Here is a 20,405-nt window from a genome sequence, read left to right on the forward strand (position 1 = left end):
ATTGATAAATATTATTTATTCTAAAAACTTGTTATCAAAAAAAAAGTAAACGTATTTTATTTTTAAACTTCAAACATTTTTTTTTTAATGTTGGTAAATTAAAAAGAAAATCAACAAACAATTACATAAAAATTAAACTTTATTTAGCGAAAATGAATGTGCAAAGTAAAAATAAAGTAAACAATTAGGCAGGGTAGTAAAAAAAAGAACAAAAACGTAATTTCACTTTGCCTTAAAAATGCTTTTAAAGATGAAAAAATACATGCAAAAGAAAACTTTTATAATTCTTTTTACATATAAGCTACAAAGATATAATTTTTTAAATGCATTGTTTCAAAATGGTAAGGTAAAAAATACTAAATAGTAAGTAAAAAAATACTGATTAAATTTTATGTGTTGATAAATACTGTAGTATCTATAGCACGATGTGATGATGGGAAAAAATAACTCTGATTCTGTAGAAGAAAAATCATAAAAAACCTTTTTAATATAAAGTTATAAATAAATTTCTGCATTTTTAAAATTGTTCGTAAACTGTTTGAAGTGTAAAAATTGTTTTGTTTTTTTAAAAACTTTTTAGTAATAGAACTAACTGAGTTTTTAACTGTACAACTATTGTACCATGTTACAAGTAATATTTGAATTTCTAAAATTATTAATGAAAATTTTTCACGAATAGCTCATATAATCAAAAGTAGTAAAATTTTTATTTATTTATTTGCATTTAAAGTTCGCTATTATAATTCCTAAGGATTTTTAAGTAGAAATCAATAAAACCTAAGTAAACAAATATATGACGTTGACAGAAAACTTGAACTAATTTTTCGTTAAAATTTCAACTTTTTTTATTCTTATTTTTCAGTTACTTTATCTGGGTGCAAAAACAAAAGGCAGGCTAAGTTTTTTGAACAGTGCCATGACTTTAAATGCTTAACTAAACATAGACAAGAAAAAAAGTGTAGGCAATGTGAAAAAAAAACAAGAAAATACTCACCTATCCTTAAAACAATTCTTTCCATGCTTAACTAATGTTCACAAAAAAGTTCACGAATTTTTCGAAAAAAATATAAAGGATATAAAAGAAAATACAAGCATTTTAAATGATAACTGGTTCGATCCTTCTGATGAGTTGGGTTTTTGGGTTTTATTTTTTAAAGCACCTGATTTTTCTTCAGTTTCGTTTCTATGACCTAAAAAGTATTGTCATATTATGTTTCAAACTAAAATGTAAACGAAAAAAGTGTATTTAATGCAGAAGTATTATAGTAAGCACGTATAAAAATGTACAAATGTGTATCTTAGTATAATAAGTAGAATATTTTAATTGGATTATTATTGAATAAAATATTTTAATTCTAAACTTCTTACCACATAATTTTCATAGTTTATCAGTAGTTTTTGTATGATTTTTTAAAGGTTTTGTTCTTTGTAATTTCAAAAATAGCTTAAAACAGAACTTAACACTTTAAAAGCCTTTTTAAAGCAAGTTTTTATTGTTACTAAATAAGTTATGTAGTATTTATTTATTTTTGACAAAACATTAAATGTGTGACGGATGGTTTTTAGTTGTATTAGAGCAGATATTTTTTATTTATTTTATACATTATTAAGCTAAAATACATTTAATTATTTATTATAACTAATATTTTTCAGTTTTTCATTAATATTTTAGTAAATTTATTCTCGACAATTAAAAGCTTAACTTTTCACTTTTGGTTAAACGTGTTTCTGTAAAATACTAAAACAAGTTACATTACTATTTTAAATTTAGTTTGTATGTATAAAGTAATTTCAAGGAAAAGTTGTTGTTACAAAAAAATATTGAAACTTAAAATTACCATAAACTTAACTTTTTTGTATATTGGATTGAAAAGTTCTTAAGCTCTTAAGCTTGTAATCAAGAAAATTATTCATCTTTATTAATTTAGAGAAATAGTGCTTTGTGTAATACATAGTTTAATTGAACTTCTGCAAAAGTAAAAAAAATAGACATTTTATTAATTATGTTATATAGCTGCAATGCAACGAATCGGATTATATTATATTAAATTGATATGTATAAACTTAAAACTCTATTAACTGTTGGAGTGTAGGAATACTTACTCGAAATTGAGAAAAAGTTTACTCATCTATGTTTTTGTAAGTAAAATTACTTTTAAAACAAACTAAGTTTTGAAATGCAAAAAACATATTGAAAAAACTATAAGTCTAACAAAAGTTTCAAATTTAAAAAACTTAATAAAATATTGACGAAACATTCAAACTAAATATATATCTCTCACGTATTTTCAGCCTAAAAGATTTTTAATTAAATGCTTTCAAATGACTTATAAAAATCCTAAAATAAGTTTAGCTAAACAGTTTAGTAAGCAATAGTTAAAGGTTTTTTAAACCAATTAACTAAAAATGTGGTGCACTTAATTTAAGCTTATACTGTTAAGCTTAGTTGTGATAGTTTAGTCTTTTTAAACAAAGTTTTGTAGTCAAACTTTAGATTATATTATAAACTATTTGATAGTTTTTTTTTCTCTAGAACAATCTTTTATCTACCATTACTAAACTATATTTAAGTTTTCGTAGAACTATATTTTCGAATTTAACAATTTTTTTGTTTTACATTGATTTTTCGTGAAACCCTTCTTTAAAAACGGTATTAACAGTAATCACTACTAAAAAGGTCATCATGGAAAGTGTTTAGTATTAGCTATAACAGTTTCAATTTTACATAAGTATCAGTCGTTGGAATATTTATTGCCTTAAAAATTTCAATTTAAAAGTTGATTTTAATTTTTAAAGGTAAATTTATAATTAAGCATTGCTTAAATTTTAATAACTTTATAGTAAAAAAACGATCAAAAAGATAAAAGGTTTTACTTTATCTAACTGTATTAAGACACTTTATAAGGTATTTACTATTGACATATAAAAAATATTGTTTTACCAAATAAAAAAACAGTTTAAAAGTGAAAAAAAAAAAAAGAACACAACTGTTAATTTTGTGTAAGAGCTTTACACAACCTGTATTTAGTATTGACAGATGCAAAATATTGCGGTAAATAAAAAATGTTAATCATTCTTTTTAGTACCATACATCTTTTGTATGGTCTACTTAAATTAAGAAACAAATTAGCTTTTTTACTTTAGATAACAGATTATTTTTTTATGTTCAAATTGCAGATATACCTTGTTGTTTTAGCTTACTCAACATTTTTTTTACTTAAGTTTAAAACGTAAACAAACAAATGATAAAATATAGAAAGTTATGTCTATAGGTAGCTTACCATTTTAAACTTTTATCTTCAAAATACTTTTGTAACAACTATAAAATGTTTATTTTTTATGTAATAAACAAGATAAACCAAATTTTTTATGTTTTTTTACTGAACTCATACTATCAACTTAACTTAAAATTAAAAAAATGAAACAAAACTATTTTGTTTGAACTTTTTAAGTAGACCTACAATTAATGTGTTGGCTTCTTTAAGTTTTAGCTTTTTTCTGCTTCTGTTTTACGCTTTCCGTTTCAAAACTGTTCTATTTTTTTTAATGAATGCGCAAACAGATTTATAAAAAAAAAACTTTTAATGTGAACATAAACTATCTTAGTTAACATTATTACCAGCATCAATGTTGGGGAAGAATTTGTTCCAGAAGCTGCAGTGGGTGATCAGCCGGGAATACTGGGGGCTGTTGAGCGTTGACATGGTGAGGGCCGACGAAGTTGGACCAATCACGTTGATGCATCTGTCATCTTTCGTGTACTTCTTCCACTCTTCCGCGTCTCCTTCAGGCGTTTTGTCGGAGTTAGGATTGCTGAAACAAGATAGTTTATGGTATTTGTGCAAATATTGTTGTATTAAAAGTTTCCACAGGTTTAGTTTAGGTTACTGTACCTATCAAAGTAGAATATTTTTGTACGATGTTATAATGAACATATTTTCGCGCAAAAACAAGATTTAAGTTTTAATCTTAAAAAAATTAGCTTTAAAATACGACATGATTGACATAATTACCAACAATAACATTTTATATCAATTAAACTACTCAAACTTTTTCATTTCTTACCCCGTCCTGGCAAAGTTTGCCCACAATTTCATAATGTTCCGCGACAGCTCCACTTCGTGGGCCGTGTAATTCAAACTTTTGTCCAATGGCAGCCCGAACACGAACTCGATCTCGTACCCGTGCATCACCCCCATCCACTCCGGCCACGGGTTCTGCGAGCTCCTCTGCACAAAGTGGTAGAAGTAAACCTCCCCGCTGCCGCCAGCCTCGCTCCTCTGGTCGGCCAGGCTCAGCAGCGGGCACACCACCGCCGTGTCGCCGACCATGTCGTCCAGCCGGTCCCGGTAGAACGTCTCGGGGCTTTCTGACGGGAGGGCGTGCGTCACCGGCTTGTTTTCGCAACTTTTCGCGCCGTCCTCGCGCAGGCAGCTTGACTTGTACTGCAGGTCTTCCGGCTTCCTGCCGTGCGTGTACAGGAAGTCCGAAAACTCGATGGTGGTCTGCCGCAAAAGCTCGGAGGCGTCGTCCCCGACCGGGTTGTAGATTCCCAGGTCGAGCCCCTTGCGAAAATCGGTGTAGTTGATCTTGCACTGCTTGCCCATGTCCCATTCTTCGGTGTAGATGAGGAAATAGTTGCCTTCGTTCATGTTGTAGCCGAGCAGCAGGTTTTTGTCGCTCGACTCGTTCAGGGGCTTCTTCTTCGGGTCGAAACTCACAAAGTCGTTGCTGGGAACGGGGGCGTTTGAAAACCTGAAGACTCCCTTGGTTGCCCAATCTTTGTTGACGATGGTTTCGGCGTCGATGTTTTGAAAACACTCTATCGTTGCTTCTTTAATGCTGCGTGGATCTGTTTGAGTACATTTGTATGTATTAGTATAAAAAAACGTATTAAAGGTTGTAAGGTTGTGATTTTTTTTCTGCAATTTAAGTGGGCAATAAATAAATTACTTTGTGTTTAAATAAATATTTTCGAGTTTTTTATAACAACGAGTTTCACCTCTATGCTGTTTTAATCTTGCTGATAATATAGCTTTAATTCAAATTATTACGAGCTTTTTATTATATTAAATTATTACTAATTAATCTTATGCTATTAATAATTTGAACGTAATTACTTTAGGCTTGCAGTAAAAATATTTTGTTTATTATAAGTATGTGTGTAAAATGAAACTTGGTTTAATTTTGAACAGTAATATAACTGAGACAATTTTGTTTAAACTCATGTGCTATGTGGTATTTGATTACTTAAAGTTTAGTCATATCATACTAAAGCTTTTAAATTTATTTGGTATTTTTAAATTCTGCACTTGTTCCGACAAACAAAGTTAATTGAAAGAATAATAGAAATTGATAAATATTATTTATTCTAAAAACTTGTTATCAAAAAAAAAGTAAACGTATTTTATTTTTAAACTTCAAACATTTTTTTTTTAATGTTGGTAAATTAAAAAGAAAATCAACAAACAATTACATAAAAATTAAACTTTATTTAGCGAAAATGAATGTGCAAAGTAAAAATAAAGTAAACAATTAGGCAGGGTAGTAAAAAAAAGAACAAAAACGTAATTTCACTTTGCCTTAAAAATGCTTTTAAAGATGAAAAAATACATGCAAAAGAAAACTTTTATAATTCTTTTTACATATAAGCTACAAAGATATAATTTTTTAAATGCATTGTTTCAAAATGGTAAGGTAAAAAATACTAAATAGTAAGTAAAAAAATACTGATTAAATTTTATGTGTTGATAAATACTGTAGTATCTATAGCACGATGTGATGATGGGAAAAAATAACTCTGATTCTGTAGAAGAAAAATCATAAAAAACCTTTTTAATATAAAGTTATAAATAAATTTCTGCATTTTTAAAATTGTTCGTAAACTGTTTGAAGTGTAAAAATTGTTTTGTTTTTTTAAAAACTTTTTAGTAATAGAACTAACTGAGTTTTTAACTGTACAACTATTGTACCATGTTACAAGTAATATTTGAATTTCTAAAATTATTAATGAAAATTTTTCACGAATAGCTCATATAATCAAAAGTAGTAAAATTTTTATTTATTTATTTGCATTTAAAGTTCGCTATTATAATTCCTAAGGATTTTTAAGTAGAAATCAATAAAACCTAAGTAAACAAATATATGACGTTGACAGAAAACTTGAACTAATTTTTCGTTAAAATTTCAACTTTTTTTATTCTTATTTTTCAGTTACTTTATCTGGGTGCAAAAACAAAAGGCAGGCTAAGTTTTTTGAACAGTGCCATGACTTTAAATGCTTAACTAAACATAGACAAGAAAAAAAGTGTAGGCAATGTGAAAAAAAAACAAGAAAATACTCACCTATCCTTAAAACAATTCTTTCCATGCTTAACTAATGTTCACAAAAAAGTTCACGAATTTTTCGAAAAAAATATAAAGGATATAAAAGAAAATACAAGCATTTTAAATGATAACTGGTTCGATCCTTCTGATGAGTTGGGTTTTTGGGTTTTATTTTTTAAAGCACCTGATTTTTCTTCAGTTTCGTTTCTATGACCTAAAAAGTATTGTCATATTATGTTTCAAACTAAAATGTAAACGAAAAAAGTGTATTTAATGCAGAAGTATTATAGTAAGCACGTATAAAAATGTACAAATGTGTATCTTAGTATAATAAGTAGAATATTTTAATTGGATTATTATTGAATAAAATATTTTAATTCTAAACTTCTTACCACATAATTTTCATAGTTTATCAGTAGTTTTTGTATGATTTTTTAAAGGTTTTGTTCTTTGTAATTTCAAAAATAGCTTAAAACAGAACTTAACACTTTAAAAGCCTTTTTAAAGCAAGTTTTTATTGTTACTAAATAAGTTATGTAGTATTTATTTATTTTTGACAAAACATTAAATGTGTGACGGATGGTTTTTAGTTGTATTAGAGCAGATATTTTTTATTTATTTTATACATTATTAAGCTAAAATACATTTAATTATTTATTATAACTAATATTTTTCAGTTTTTCATTAATATTTTAGTAAATTTATTCTCGACAATTAAAAGCTTAACTTTTCACTTTTGGTTAAACGTGTTTCTGTAAAATACTAAAACAAGTTACATTACTATTTTAAATTTAGTTTGTATGTATAAAGTAATTTCAAGGAAAAGTTGTTGTTACAAAAAAATATTGAAACTTAAAATTACCATAAACTTAACTTTTTTGTATATTGGATTGAAAAGTTCTTAAGCTCTTAAGCTTGTAATCAAGAAAATTATTCATCTTTATTAATTTAGAGAAATAGTGCTTTGTGTAATACATAGTTTAATTGAACTTCTGCAAAAGTAAAAAAAATAGACATTTTATTAATTATGTTATATAGCTGCAATGCAACGAATCGGATTATATTATATTAAATTGATATGTATAAACTTAAAACTCTATTAACTGTTGGAGTGTAGGAATACTTACTCGAAATTGAGAAAAAGTTTACTCATCTATGTTTTTGTAAGTAAAATTACTTTTAAAACAAACTAAGTTTTGAAATGCAAAAAACATATTGAAAAAACTATAAGTCTAACAAAAGTTTCAAATTTAAAAAACTTAATAAAATATTGACGAAACATTCAAACTAAATATATATCTCTCACGTATTTTCAGCCTAAAAGATTTTTAATTAAATGCTTTCAAATGACTTATAAAAATCCTAAAATAAGTTTAGCTAAACAGTTTAGTAAGCAATAGTTAAAGGTTTTTTAAACCAATTAACTAAAAATGTGGTGCACTTAATTTAAGCTTATACTGTTAAGCTTAGTTGTGATAGTTTAGTCTTTTTAAACAAAGTTTTGTAGTCAAACTTTAGATTATATTATAAACTATTTGATAGTTTTTTTTTCTCTAGAACAATCTTTTATCTACCATTACTAAACTATATTTAAGTTTTCGTAGAACTATATTTTCGAATTTAACAATTTTTTTGTTTTACATTGATTTTTCGTGAAACCCTTCTTTAAAAACGGTATTAACAGTAATCACTACTAAAAAGGTCATCATGGAAAGTGTTTAGTATTAGCTATAACAGTTTCAATTTTACATAAGTATCAGTCGTTGGAATATTTATTGCCTTAAAAATTTCAATTTAAAAGTTGATTTTAATTTTTAAAGGTAAATTTATAATTAAGCATTGCTTAAATTTTAATAACTTTATAGTAAAAAAACGATCAAAAAGATAAAAGGTTTTACTTTATCTAACTGTATTAAGACACTTTATAAGGTATTTACTATTGACATATAAAAAATATTGTTTTACCAAATAAAAAAACAGTTTAAAAGTGAAAAAAAAAAAAAGAACACAACTGTTAATTTTGTGTAAGAGCTTTACACAACCTGTATTTAGTATTGACAGATGCAAAATATTGCGGTAAATAAAAAATGTTAATCATTCTTTTTAGTACCATACATCTTTTGTATGGTCTACTTAAATTAAGAAACAAATTAGCTTTTTTACTTTAGATAACAGATTATTTTTTTATGTTCAAATTGCAGATATACCTTGTTGTTTTAGCTTACTCAACATTTTTTTTACTTAAGTTTAAAACGTAAACAAACAAATGATAAAATATAGAAAGTTATGTCTATAGGTAGCTTACCATTTTAAACTTTTATCTTCAAAATACTTTTGTAACAACTATAAAATGTTTATTTTTTATGTAATAAACAAGATAAACCAAATTTTTTATGTTTTTTTACTGAACTCATACTATCAACTTAACTTAAAATTAAAAAAATGAAACAAAACTATTTTGTTTGAACTTTTTAAGTAGACCTACAATTAATGTGTTGGCTTCTTTAAGTTTTAGCTTTTTTCTGCTTCTGTTTTACGCTTTCCGTTTCAAAACTGTTCTATTTTTTTTAATGAATGCGCAAACAGATTTATAAAAAAAAAACTTTTAATGTGAACATAAACTATCTTAGTTAACATTATTACCAGCATCAATGTTGGGGAAGAATTTGTTCCAGAAGCTGCAGTGGGTGATCAGCCGGGAATACTGGGGGCTGTTGAGCGTTGACATGGTGAGGGCCGACGAAGTTGGACCAATCACGTTGATGCATCTGTCATCTTTCGTGTACTTCTTCCACTCTTCCGCGTCTCCTTCAGGCGTTTTGTCGGAGTTAGGATTGCTGAAACAAGATAGTTTATGGTATTTGTGCAAATATTGTTGTATTAAAAGTTTCCACAGGTTTAGTTTAGGTTACTGTACCTATCAAAGTAGAATATTTTTGTACGATGTTATAATGAACATATTTTCGCGCAAAAACAAGATTTAAGTTTTAATCTTAAAAAAATTAGCTTTAAAATACGACATGATTGACATAATTACCAACAATAACATTTTATATCAATTAAACTACTCAAACTTTTTCATTTCTTACCCCGTCCTGGCAAAGTTTGCCCACAATTTCATAATGTTCCGCGACAGCTCCACTTCGTGGGCCGTGTAATTCAAACTTTTGTCCAATGGCAGCCCGAACACGAACTCGATCTCGTACCCGTGCATCACCCCCATCCACTCCGGCCACGGGTTCTGCGAGCTCCTCTGCACAAAGTGGTAGAAGTAAACCTCCCCGCTGCCGCCAGCCTCGCTCCTCTGGTCGGCCAGGCTCAGCAGCGGGCACACCACCGCCGTGTCGCCGACCATGTCGTCCAGCCGGTCCCGGTAGAACGTCTCGGGGCTTTCTGACGGGAGGGCGTGCGTCACCGGCTTGTTTTCGCAACTTTTCGCGCCGTCCTCGCGCAGGCAGCTTGACTTGTACTGCAGGTCTTCCGGCTTCCTGCCGTGCGTGTACAGGAAGTCCGAAAACTCGATGGTGGTCTGCCGCAAAAGCTCGGAGGCGTCGTCCCCGACCGGGTTGTAGATTCCCAGGTCGAGCCCCTTGCGAAAATCGGTGTAGTTGATCTTGCACTGCTTGCCCATGTCCCATTCTTCGGTGTAGATGAGGAAATAGTTGCCTTCGTTCATGTTGTAGCCGAGCAGCAGGTTTTTGTCGCTCGACTCGTTCAGGGGCTTCTTCTTCGGGTCGAAACTCACAAAGTCGTTGCTGGGAACGGGGGCGTTTGAAAACCTGAAGACTCCCTTGGTTGCCCAATCTTTGTTGACGATGGTTTCGGCGTCGATGTTTTGAAAACACTCTATCGTTGCTTCTTTAATGCTGCGTGGATCTGTTTGAGTACATTTGTATGTATTAGTATAAAAAAACGTATTAAAGGTTGTAAGGTTGTGATTTTTTTTCTGCAATTTAAGTGGGCAATAAATAAATTACTTTGTGTTTAAATAAATATTTTCGAGTTTTTTATAACAACGAGTTTCACCTCTATGCTGTTTTAATCTTGCTGATAATATAGCTTTAATTCAAATTATTACGAGCTACAATTTAAATATAACATTGTTAACGCAACTCAACAAAAAAACAAGGCTTTTCTAACTAAATTGGTAAACAAAACAAACCATAGATACCAAAGTTAAAACTTATGAAAACACTGGCAATGTTAGTACTGGAATATTCTTTCAGTAGAAAACATTATTTCCAATACATTCATATCGTAGCGTAGTACTACAACCACGCAAACGAAAGGAACTCCGAGCACATTAGCTTTTGGAAGCACATTAAAAGCACTTCTTATATAAGCTGCTGCTTGCGCGCGCGGGCCACGACACTGCTTGACTTCTTCGCGAAGTTTCGTTGTTTTCTTATTGATCTGCGGCAGTTTCTCTTTCGCGCTTGCCCTCGCTCGCTGCCACTACTTGGTTTTTCGCGATTTAAGCCAGCTCATAATAAATCGATTCCACACACAGCCCACATAAGCGATTTAAAGTGGAAACAAACTTTTTTTTTGCTTCATTTCAAAGGCAACAGTTTCCTTTTCATGTTTCCGCTCCTTAAGCAGGGAATTACGCGCGGTTTATCCGTGTGAGCGTTACAGCATCGGATGTAACACTTTGAATGCAGCGCAATAATTTCGCTTACAACCTGCTTATTCTAGTATTTAGCCTTTAATAATTTAAAGTTGAGCGAGAAAAAGTCATTATTTTTATTATGGTTTTGGGTTGGGTAATTACTAAAATTAAGTTAATTATGGTTTGTTGTTTTCAAAATACTACAAACAAAGGTCAAAGCTATCAAACCTGTGTTGTTCTTTGGTGGATACAAAACACTGCAGTTTAGATCTTTTGCCAGAACTTGTGATCTTCGCTGTGCTTCATCGACACTTATCATTGCCCAAGGACTTAGCAACGAGCCACTTTGAGCTATTGCATTTCTGAACAGGCGTTATAAACTTATTAACGAAACCCAAATACATAAAAACTTTTAATTTTTTTGTAGTTAAAAAACAAATGTTACTCCTAAATTATAATTAAATATATTTGTAAGAAAAAGAAAACATGTTTTTTAAGTTTGAATTTTTTTTAGTAAATGTTAAACCTTTCTTTAATCAATGAAATGAACTCTGTGAGAAACAGCTTATAAGAATTATTCATGTAGTTTTAGTTGTTAATTTTTATACATTTTATTAATTTTGTATTCTAATAGTATAAATTATTGTAACTGAAGAATGGAATACTATCAAAAGTTAAAACTGAGTGTTGAAATACTTTTTGTTAAGAATAAATACAACAACAAAATTAGTTTGTTTATTTCTATTTAATTTTTGAACTTTTTTATTATACTTATTGGTATATTTAAGCATAAATTCAAATTAGACGTTTTTATAAAACTTTATTTATTATACGACCAAATAAGTCAGACACTTTAAATGTTTGAAGTTTTGCTAAATGTTTCAAATTTTGAAATTTTATGACCAAAACTTATAATTTTAAAAATATGTTTATCAAAAACAATTGCTTGAACTTTATCTTTAAAACTTATTCAGATACAGTATGCAAATATTTATAAGGCATTCTTTGTATTGTTACTGATAACAAACGCCTTTTACACATTTAATCCAAATGTTTTCCATATGCCATAGGCGTATATTTGTTTTTATTGAAAAATACCTGTCAAATTTAATATGAAACCTACGCAACTTTGAGCAGATAAAATGAATTACTTTCCACTGAAAAACTCTGACCGTAAAGTGAAATTTTAATTTACATCCAAGATAAAAGGTCTTAAAACTTGAACTTTTTTATACACATCGACACTCAATTTTACCGCTTGTCAATGATAAAAAAATATTTGTTTTTTAACTTACAAAGATTAGAACTTTTATATGTGTAAGAAAGCTTTTGAATATACGAAAACAATGTTTTATTTTTATTTGAAAAAAAAAGTAGACATAGCCAATGTCTTATGATGAGTTTTATTTTTAGAATTTTAATCAACATTTTTTGTTAAAGTAAAATATATAGAATTATTGTCACAAAATAAATATTAGTTTTCAACTAGAGTTTTAGTTTTTATATAATAACACACTTTTTATTTTTTAATAAGGTTAAATAGCGAAACTTTACAAAAAATACATAATTAAACAAATTTAAATTAAGATAGCAACATTCTTTAAACTCAACTATCAATTAAAATGACTAAAAAAAATTTATATATTCTAATTTATAAAAAAAATATTACAAAATTATTTACAACTACTCTAAAATAAAAACAAACCATGTAACTCATAACCAAACTGCGCAACAAAACTTCACACGTTTTCTTTAAAGCACAAAAATGCAAACTCACTTGAACAGGTGGTGCGACTGGGCGGAATACAGGTGGTAGCTCACCGACGCCCCGCCCGCGCTCTCCCCGAACAGCGTCACCTGCTGCGGGTCGCCGCCGAACTGCGCCACGTTCTCCTGCACCCACTCCAGCGCCATCCGCTGGTCGTACAAGCCCGCGTTTCCCGTCACTTGCTCGTCGTCGTACGCCAGAAAGCCCAGAGCTGCCACCCGGTAATTGATCGAGACCACCACAACCTGCGCGGGTTGTTTTAAATTGCTTTAGATTATGAGTAAAGGAGCGTTTAGTAGTAATTTGGAGCAATTTATTAGGCTAACAGCTTTCGTTCAGCTGAGCCCTTATTAGAAACCGCAGTATCGGAAAGGTTTAGCGAGCAGTTGGCTGCAGCGCGCGTCTAACAAGACGCATGCTAACCAACAAGCAATTAACTCGAGCCGCGTGCCAAACGAACGACCTTTGTTTCTGTTACGTCACAACACGCGCCGCCTTATATCGAGGTTAACACTCAAAAGTGAGCAGAGTTCTTTTGATTGTGTGATGAAAATGCCAACGTAACAAAAGAAATGCGACGCAACGCCGAAGCGTGAGTTTGCGTTGATTTACGTCATCGTTCATCAATTCGTTACTGACGTAATTTATTTTCGTCGTGGAAGTTTCTTGCAGTTATTGTTGCTGTGAGCGCTGGTAGTTTGGAAAAACAAGATTGAAACATTTTGAATGGAATAATAAAAGTTTGTACTTATTACTAATATCAGCACCAATTAAATTTAAAGCTAAATTAGAACTTTAACTATTATCTATACCAATAATAGTTTATCTTTATTTAAAAGAAAAATGTTTCAAACAGTGAAAGGATATAATACTAAAAAAGTTAACCATAACCCTAAAAGTAAATAAAGTTTTAAAAAGCTCAACAAAATTCATATGACAAAAGATTACGTTGGTAAATGTTGCTTAAAATATAATTAAAGTAATAACTTATTGAACAAACGAAAAAATCTTTAAGTGTATAAAAAATAATTTTACTAACGCAGTAAAACTGAGTGTTTTAATTGCTAAATTTAGTATAATACTGTTTACATTCAAAAGTTTAACACAATTTTTTATCAGTAAAAACGTTCTAAACACTTTGTAAAAAACATTTTTTAGAAAACAAAGATCAGTTCAATTTTCATAAAATTTCAAGTTTCTTTTCTAGATTGTATTTTTTTTAATCTAATTAAGAAATAATAATTTTTAAATAGTTTTTTAGAAATGACAAAGCTATCAAGTTCTAATGATAATTGTTTTGATCAAAGTTGATTTAGCCAGCAACTTAATTGAAAACTTAGAGAAAAAGTTAACAAACGGAAATTTAAATTAAAGTGGAGCTCAGAATTAAGTGACCTGCCTTATCTTTCACTTAGCAAATCAATAAACAAAAGATTTAGTAATTTAAAAGGTCATAATTAAAGATTACTTCAGAGCAGGTAAAAAAGATCAAGAAATAAAATCAGTTATACAACAAAATTTAAAAAATAATTTTTACCATACATTTATTTTTACTAGTTTCTTAAACTCATATTAGAGTAGTTAAGTATTAAAAAACATAATCATTCAAGTTATGCTTAAAATTTCATAAGTATGTTGCTGCATTAAAACGCATTAAGTTCGGGAAATGTAGATTTTCAAAAGCTTTTAAACCCTGAAGATTACAACGTCATAACTGCGTAGCGCGTAGTAAACCATAACTTACTAGTACATACATAGTAATTTAAAACATGCTGTCGTATAGTATTTTGTAGTAAGTTTTCAATTGTTTTTTTTTGTTTTTGGTGTTGTATTTTTTTAAGTATAAACACAAAGTAATATATATATATAAATTTTTTGAAAAAAAAAACAAGTATAGTATTTGTAATAATAAGTATTTACAAAAGTATTATTTAGAAAGTTTTAACGTTTGGCTTAGAATTTTTTCATTGTAATGTTCAACTAGTCAGGTTTTAAAACTAAAATTGGTGTTTAAATATTTCTAATGTAATTTTGTGAAAGTGTATATAACTTTTTTTTTTTCAGAGGATCTATGAAAAAGATACAGCTAAAACTTAATTATTTACTTTGACCGTATTAAACAGGTGAAAAATACTTTGCCATTTTGTTCAAGTTTAGTAAATATACTTTTCTTTCAAACTAAACTTTTAAACCTAGCTCTGTTATAAAATTTTCTCATAGCGTTTTTTGTTCTTCATAACAACAAAGCTTTCAGAACGTTGATATATTAATAAATATTATGACTTTTAGCTTACGTTTTTTGAATCAAAACTTAAGTTTCCTACAGCAAACAACATTTGTATACAGTCTATACACTTCATTGGCATTTATAACCTGTTTTTCTGCCCATTTTTAACATCACACTTATGTGTAAACTTTGTTTGCCTAAAACCACTGAGGCTTTGACCTTTTCTTAACACCTTGAAAAATTGCAAGACAAAGCAACTGACGTTCTGTGTGGCTGACAGCCACTGCCCGTTGTAAACGTCGAGGGTGGCGCTGCCGCTGTAGAACCCGCCCCCGTATATCCACACCATGACCGGCAGGTTCCTGTTCTTGAACAGGTCTGTTGCGGGCGTCCACACGTTCAGGAAGAGGCAGTCCTCGCTCAGCCCCGTGTTCGAGTTCCACATCTCAGTCCCTTTGAACTTGTCTGGAAGGTTTTTGTTCAGTTTAGTTTCATAGTTTTTTATAAAAATTCAATTCGTAATACTTTGTTAATATTAAAAAAATCAAGTATAGAAAATTAGAAAATATTTTAGTAGGTTAAAAAGAATGTTTTTATAATTCATTGAACTTGTCTGGAATTTTTTTGTTTATTTTGGTTTTTTAATAGTTTAAAGAACTTTAGAGTGAACTACTTAAAAAACAACTAATTTATAAATAAATAAAATATTTTAGTAAATTGAAAACAATGTTTTTCAGTTCCTTTAAACTTGTCTGAAAGTTTTTTGTTTGTTTTGGTCTTTTAGTTGTTTATTTTATTGATAGATTTTAAAATCATTCTAGAAAAAACGCAATGTTTTTTGAATGTGTGGATTTATGAATTTTTCGGTGCACTATATCTTATTAGTTTTTGTAAAAAAATCAAAAGTAAATAAAAACCATTTTTAAGTTAAAAGCATTGTTTTTAAGAGTGTGTACATAAAAAACTTCCAAGTTTTGTATGCTTTTTAAAATGTTATGTTTATTTTAGTCTGCACGGAACAACAATTTTGCTTTCATAGTAAAATTAAAGTTGATAAACAACGTGCAAAATATTCGTACAGTGATATTTTAAATCAAAGGAAAATTACTAGGCTGTTTATTGAAAAACCGCAGTTTTTTTTTCTCTGGCAACTAGTTTGCACAACATTGTTTTCTGAAAACCACTGTTTAAATGTTTTCATTACGTTAAGCAATCCTATGAGCTTGATTAAAAAAATGACTAATTAAAATGTTATCAAGTTATTAAAAAACTTGTTTTATAACTATGTATGCTATAATTTAACTATACTTAAAATAATTAAAGTGTGTATAATGAAGCACGTACAAAATATAGCTCAATTTTTCAGAGCTTTTACTCTTAATACTAAAAATAGAATAATATATCCATAGGTAAACGATACATCTAAAAGTTTTTCACAGTTTTTGCTATATTGTATATATTCAGCCTTATTTTAAAGATAAAGTAAAGTTTAAAACAAAGATTGTGCTAACAGTTCCATTAAAAGTTTAAAAAAAATCTTTGAAGTTAATCTTTTTAATTTTAAATCTATAAGAACACCGAGCGGTATTTATTACGTCATCCTGCAATACTTAAAAGTACTTAGGCAACAATTAATTATACTTTTAATTTTATTTGTATAAAAAAAAAATTCAAAGTTTTATTTCGATTTTGCAAGAACCTCGAAACTTGTTATATATTTTTATGCGTATTTGAATTTGATGTATTTTTAAATTTGAAGTATTCGTAAAAAATGACTTTGCTGTTTTGACAAAAAGACCAAGTACTAGTTTCTATGTATGCATTATTTATGATATTTGATATCGTGGTAAACAGATTATTATTATTTTTTTGTTTTTACATGTTTTGTAAAACTCAACTAAACAAATGCTTTCTGACTTCAAATAAATTTTTAAGAGACGCTTTATAGATTTTTAAAGTATATATTCTCTGTAACAGGCTCTTTAAAATTGCTTAAAAAGGGTAAAAGTTATTAAAAAGTATCTTGATATTTTTTTTGATTATCAAAAAAACTTAAAACTTTATACAAATTTAAATACCACTTGCAACTTAAAAAGATGTATCTTTTATTTTCAAAAATTTGTAAAACTTAAAGTATTTCGAATCTTATCTCTGATTACTTTTTAAAAGTTAAATGAAATAATTAACATGATATCATAACAAGGTTCAAAACTATTTAACATTTAATTTAAGTTTTAAAAAAAAGTCAGAGCTAAGATTCGAAAAGCTTTAAGTTTTACAAATTTTTGGAAAAGAAAAATACATTTTTATTAAGTTGCAAGTGGTGTTTAACTACAACAAAACTCCTCCTGAAAACAAAATTTAACACAAATATTTTTTTAGATTAGTTTAATTAATATAAATAAATAATATATAAATGTAAATGTAAATCAAACAGTTATGGTTAGACAGAAACATAAAATTATAATTATTCATACTCATTTAGAACTAAAAACTAGTATTTCTAATAATCTAGCTTAATGATTTACAATTTTATCAAGACTCAAAAAAAGTATATATTTGTATATTTTTAAACTCGTTCTGGTAAAAGTTTTATATTAACATTCTTTTATATTTTAGATAAATTATTTTTTGTATAAATTTTTCTGTTATGAATTAGAAAATAATAATTTACCAATAAACTTTAAAAAAAATATTAAATGCTTTATAATGTAAAAATCTTAAAAGTGTTTGTAAAAAGTACGAATCTTAGCATTAAACCTTATCTAAACTTAATTTCTAAATGTTTATGCTAAAACATTTTCAAATGATAACACTTTTCTTACAAAGCTCAAATAAGTTTTGTTTTTAATTAACAGGTGTCTGCAATGTTTGAGTACAAACTTAAACCTATTACAGTAAGAATTTACTAAGAATGATAAATTAAGCGTATACTTTGAAATTTCATACTAATTAACGATCCCCAAACACATGAAAGGGTGTAATTAAGCAGTTTTTGCATGCTAAAATTTGGTTTTTTAAACTTCTTGTTTGCTAAACTTACTTGGGACTTAACATTAGTTTTACACACGATACATAAATGAAACCAAGACTGAACAGTTTTTATAGGTTTATAGAATATTTAAAACAAAATCTTGTGCCTAAACGTTTTTGTGGCATATTGTTTTACGTTTTGAACTTGCTATACGAAAATATAAAAGTATTTATCTAAAACTGTAACAGATGTATTTTTATTTGTTTGTTACATGGAACTGTGTTTATTCAAAGAATAGACGAACAAATACAAATTAAATATACTGTGTGTATATTCAAACTTGGCAAGATGTACTACTCAGAACTCATTTTATGAAATAAATTACCTTCTATTTGTTAACTTATTTCAAGATTAAGTAGATAATCTTATATTTTAGGTTAAAAATCTAAGCCTATGCTTATTGAATTTAATAGCTGTTGTGTTTTTTACGCGTATAGAGTTTTAATATGTGTTTTTGCTCGCTGTGTAAACCGCTAAAGTTCCTTAAAAATTCGATTGGTTTAAGTTTTTGGCTTAAAGCAGATTTTCGCTGGTCTCACAATGTTTGTTTGATATGACAACTTTAATGAGCAGTCTTCCCTTCATCTTTAGACTGGAAAAGTTAACCACACTTACCTTACCACCCACCATGAAAATTACATTTATAAAGTTTTAAATAGAACTTTTCAAAACAATACACTACCAAGTTTAAAATTATTTTAGAATTAAATTTAGGAAATAAAATACGACATAGGCATTTTTAAATAGTTAGTAAATTTTATTTACTAAAAAGCTTCTTGCTGGAAAAAGGCAATGAATGTGTAATACTTTTTGATTTGACACTTTAAAATTTATAATAACTTGTTTGGCTTATTTAGATTCTTCTAAATCTGCAATTTTGTCTACTCTAAATCACTTTTTCGATTGTTTAATTTATTGTAGAATTTTTAAGTATAAAAGTAGTACTATGCAATCATTGATTAAAAACACTAAAAGTATTTTTGGAATTTAAATATATACAGAGTTCTTAGCAGTAATAAATTATTTAAAAAATAATTAAGTTATAAACATTCTAAAAAAATTACTCAGTTCAAAAACTTTATCGTTCTAGGTTTTTGTCATTTACTATATACATTTTATACTTTTTCACTTATATAATTAGATTTGTTTTTTATTCTAAAACTTAACCAACTGAAACTTGTTTGTTTTATGAAGAAAATCAAAGTCATGATGTATGATACATATTTGCATATAAAATTATTCTTTAAACTATACAACAGGAAATGACCTACTGAACTAACTCAATAAGTAAGAGAAAGTATTTTAGCGAAAGTATTTTAGTGAAAGTGTAAAAACTAAAAGTATTTGACAAGAGTACTCATTACTAAATTACAATACTAAATATATGTTTTTCTTGTTTTTTTTAGTGTATAACTAGCAAGATATGTCATTCAGGTCCAAAATTTACTTTTTACATAAAAACTAAAACTGTTTTAAAAGACACTTATAAATTTAACCTTTCTGCTTACTAAATTCTATAGTAATATACTTAAATACAGCCAACTCTCTTACCTCCATAATCATCTTTGAAAGTATTGTCCACTATTTGGTAACAATTCGGCTTGAGCTTGGTGGCGTCTTCGACTCCGGACCACTTTTTCGCCTTCACCGGTTTCTTGTACCTCATCTTTCCGAGGGGAGCTTCCGCGAACCGGACGCCGAGGAAGGCGGATATCTGCTCGCTCTCGCCCTTCTTCGAGCTCACGTTCAAAAGCTTCCCTCTCAGCTTGCCGCTTTTCGTTTCAACGACGACCGTCTTCCATTCTTCGGACCCTTTCGTCATTTTCGGCTTCCCCGTCGTGGTTTCCGTTGTGACCGTTGTTTTAGAAGTCTTCGCCAAAGTCTCCATTACCCTGGTTGTTGTTTTCAAATCGACCCCGGGTGCGGGCTCTGTTGAATGCGTCGCGTTTTTACTGGAAGCTTCTGCGCTCATCTGGTTTTGCGGTTCGTTCACGTCCGGTACGTGGCTCTTTTCGCTGTGACGGCCGTGATTCCTGTGTCTCGACTTGCCGTGAGCCGTCTGAATTAAATACAGAACCAGAAGAAAAAATAGCAATGAAAAGCTTGCGAGCTTTTTGACCCGAATTCCAACCATAGTGTGCTTCTATTCGATTTAACGACTAAAGCAACATTTAGTGGATTTTAACTCTGTTGAAAAAAGTTTTTGTTTTCAAAAAAAAAAGTTTCAAAGTATTGTTATTAAAAGTAAAAGCAGATTAAACGTAAAAAAGTTGAACGAAAACCATTACTAATACTTCTTTCAAAAACAAAATAAAACGGATAAACCTCAATAAAAGCAATCAACATGTTAAATTTTTTTAGCTTTAGAATTTAGAACTATTGTTTAATTTTTTATAAGAAATATCAAAATATTAAAGATTAGAAACAAAACTTTCTT

General features: G+C 28.8%; 1 protein-coding gene across 1 annotated transcript; it reads right to left on the minus strand.

The window, feature by feature from the left end:
• Window positions 1-331: 331 nt before the first annotated feature.
• LOC145843028 (uncharacterized) lies at window positions 332-20,151 on the minus strand. Its single transcript, XM_082950498.1, has 10 exons — window positions 19,520-20,151; window positions 15,197-15,399; window positions 12,717-12,952; window positions 11,168-11,301; window positions 9,417-10,203; window positions 8,971-9,164; window positions 6,398-6,541; window positions 4,066-4,852; window positions 3,620-3,813; window positions 332-1,190 (listed from the first exon to the last, which is right to left on the minus strand). The coding sequence occupies exons 1-10, from the start codon at window positions 20,100-20,102 to the stop codon at window positions 1,045-1,047; spliced, it is 3,408 nt and encodes a 1,135-aa protein (XP_082806624.1). The 5' UTR covers window positions 20,103-20,151; the 3' UTR covers window positions 332-1,044.
• Between the last annotated feature and the right edge of the window lie 254 nt (window positions 20,152-20,405).

The sequence above is a fragment of the Thalia democratica genome, chromosome 8 (genome assembly GCF_965202585.1).
Source record: "Thalia democratica chromosome 8, ktThaDemo2.hap1.1, whole genome shotgun sequence".
Lineage (NCBI taxonomy): Eukaryota > Metazoa > Chordata > Thaliacea > Salpida > Salpidae > Thalia > Thalia democratica.

What these genes read in the sequence shown, in the direction of transcription:
- LOC145843028 (XM_082950498.1), bottom strand. Translation starts at nt 20,102, where the DNA reads ATGGTTGGAATTCGGGTCAAAAAGCTCGCAAGCTTTTCATTGCTATTT. An exon ending in TTTCAAAGATGATTATGGAG is followed by an intron (nt 15,400 to 19,519) that starts GTAAGAGAGTTG and finishes AAAACCTTCCAG; the next exon opens with ACAAGTTCAAAGGGACTGAG. An exon ending in CAGTCGCACCACCTGTTCAA is followed by an intron (nt 11,302 to 12,716) that starts GTGAGTTTGCAT and finishes ACGCCTGTTCAG; the next exon opens with AAATGCAATAGCTCAAAGTG.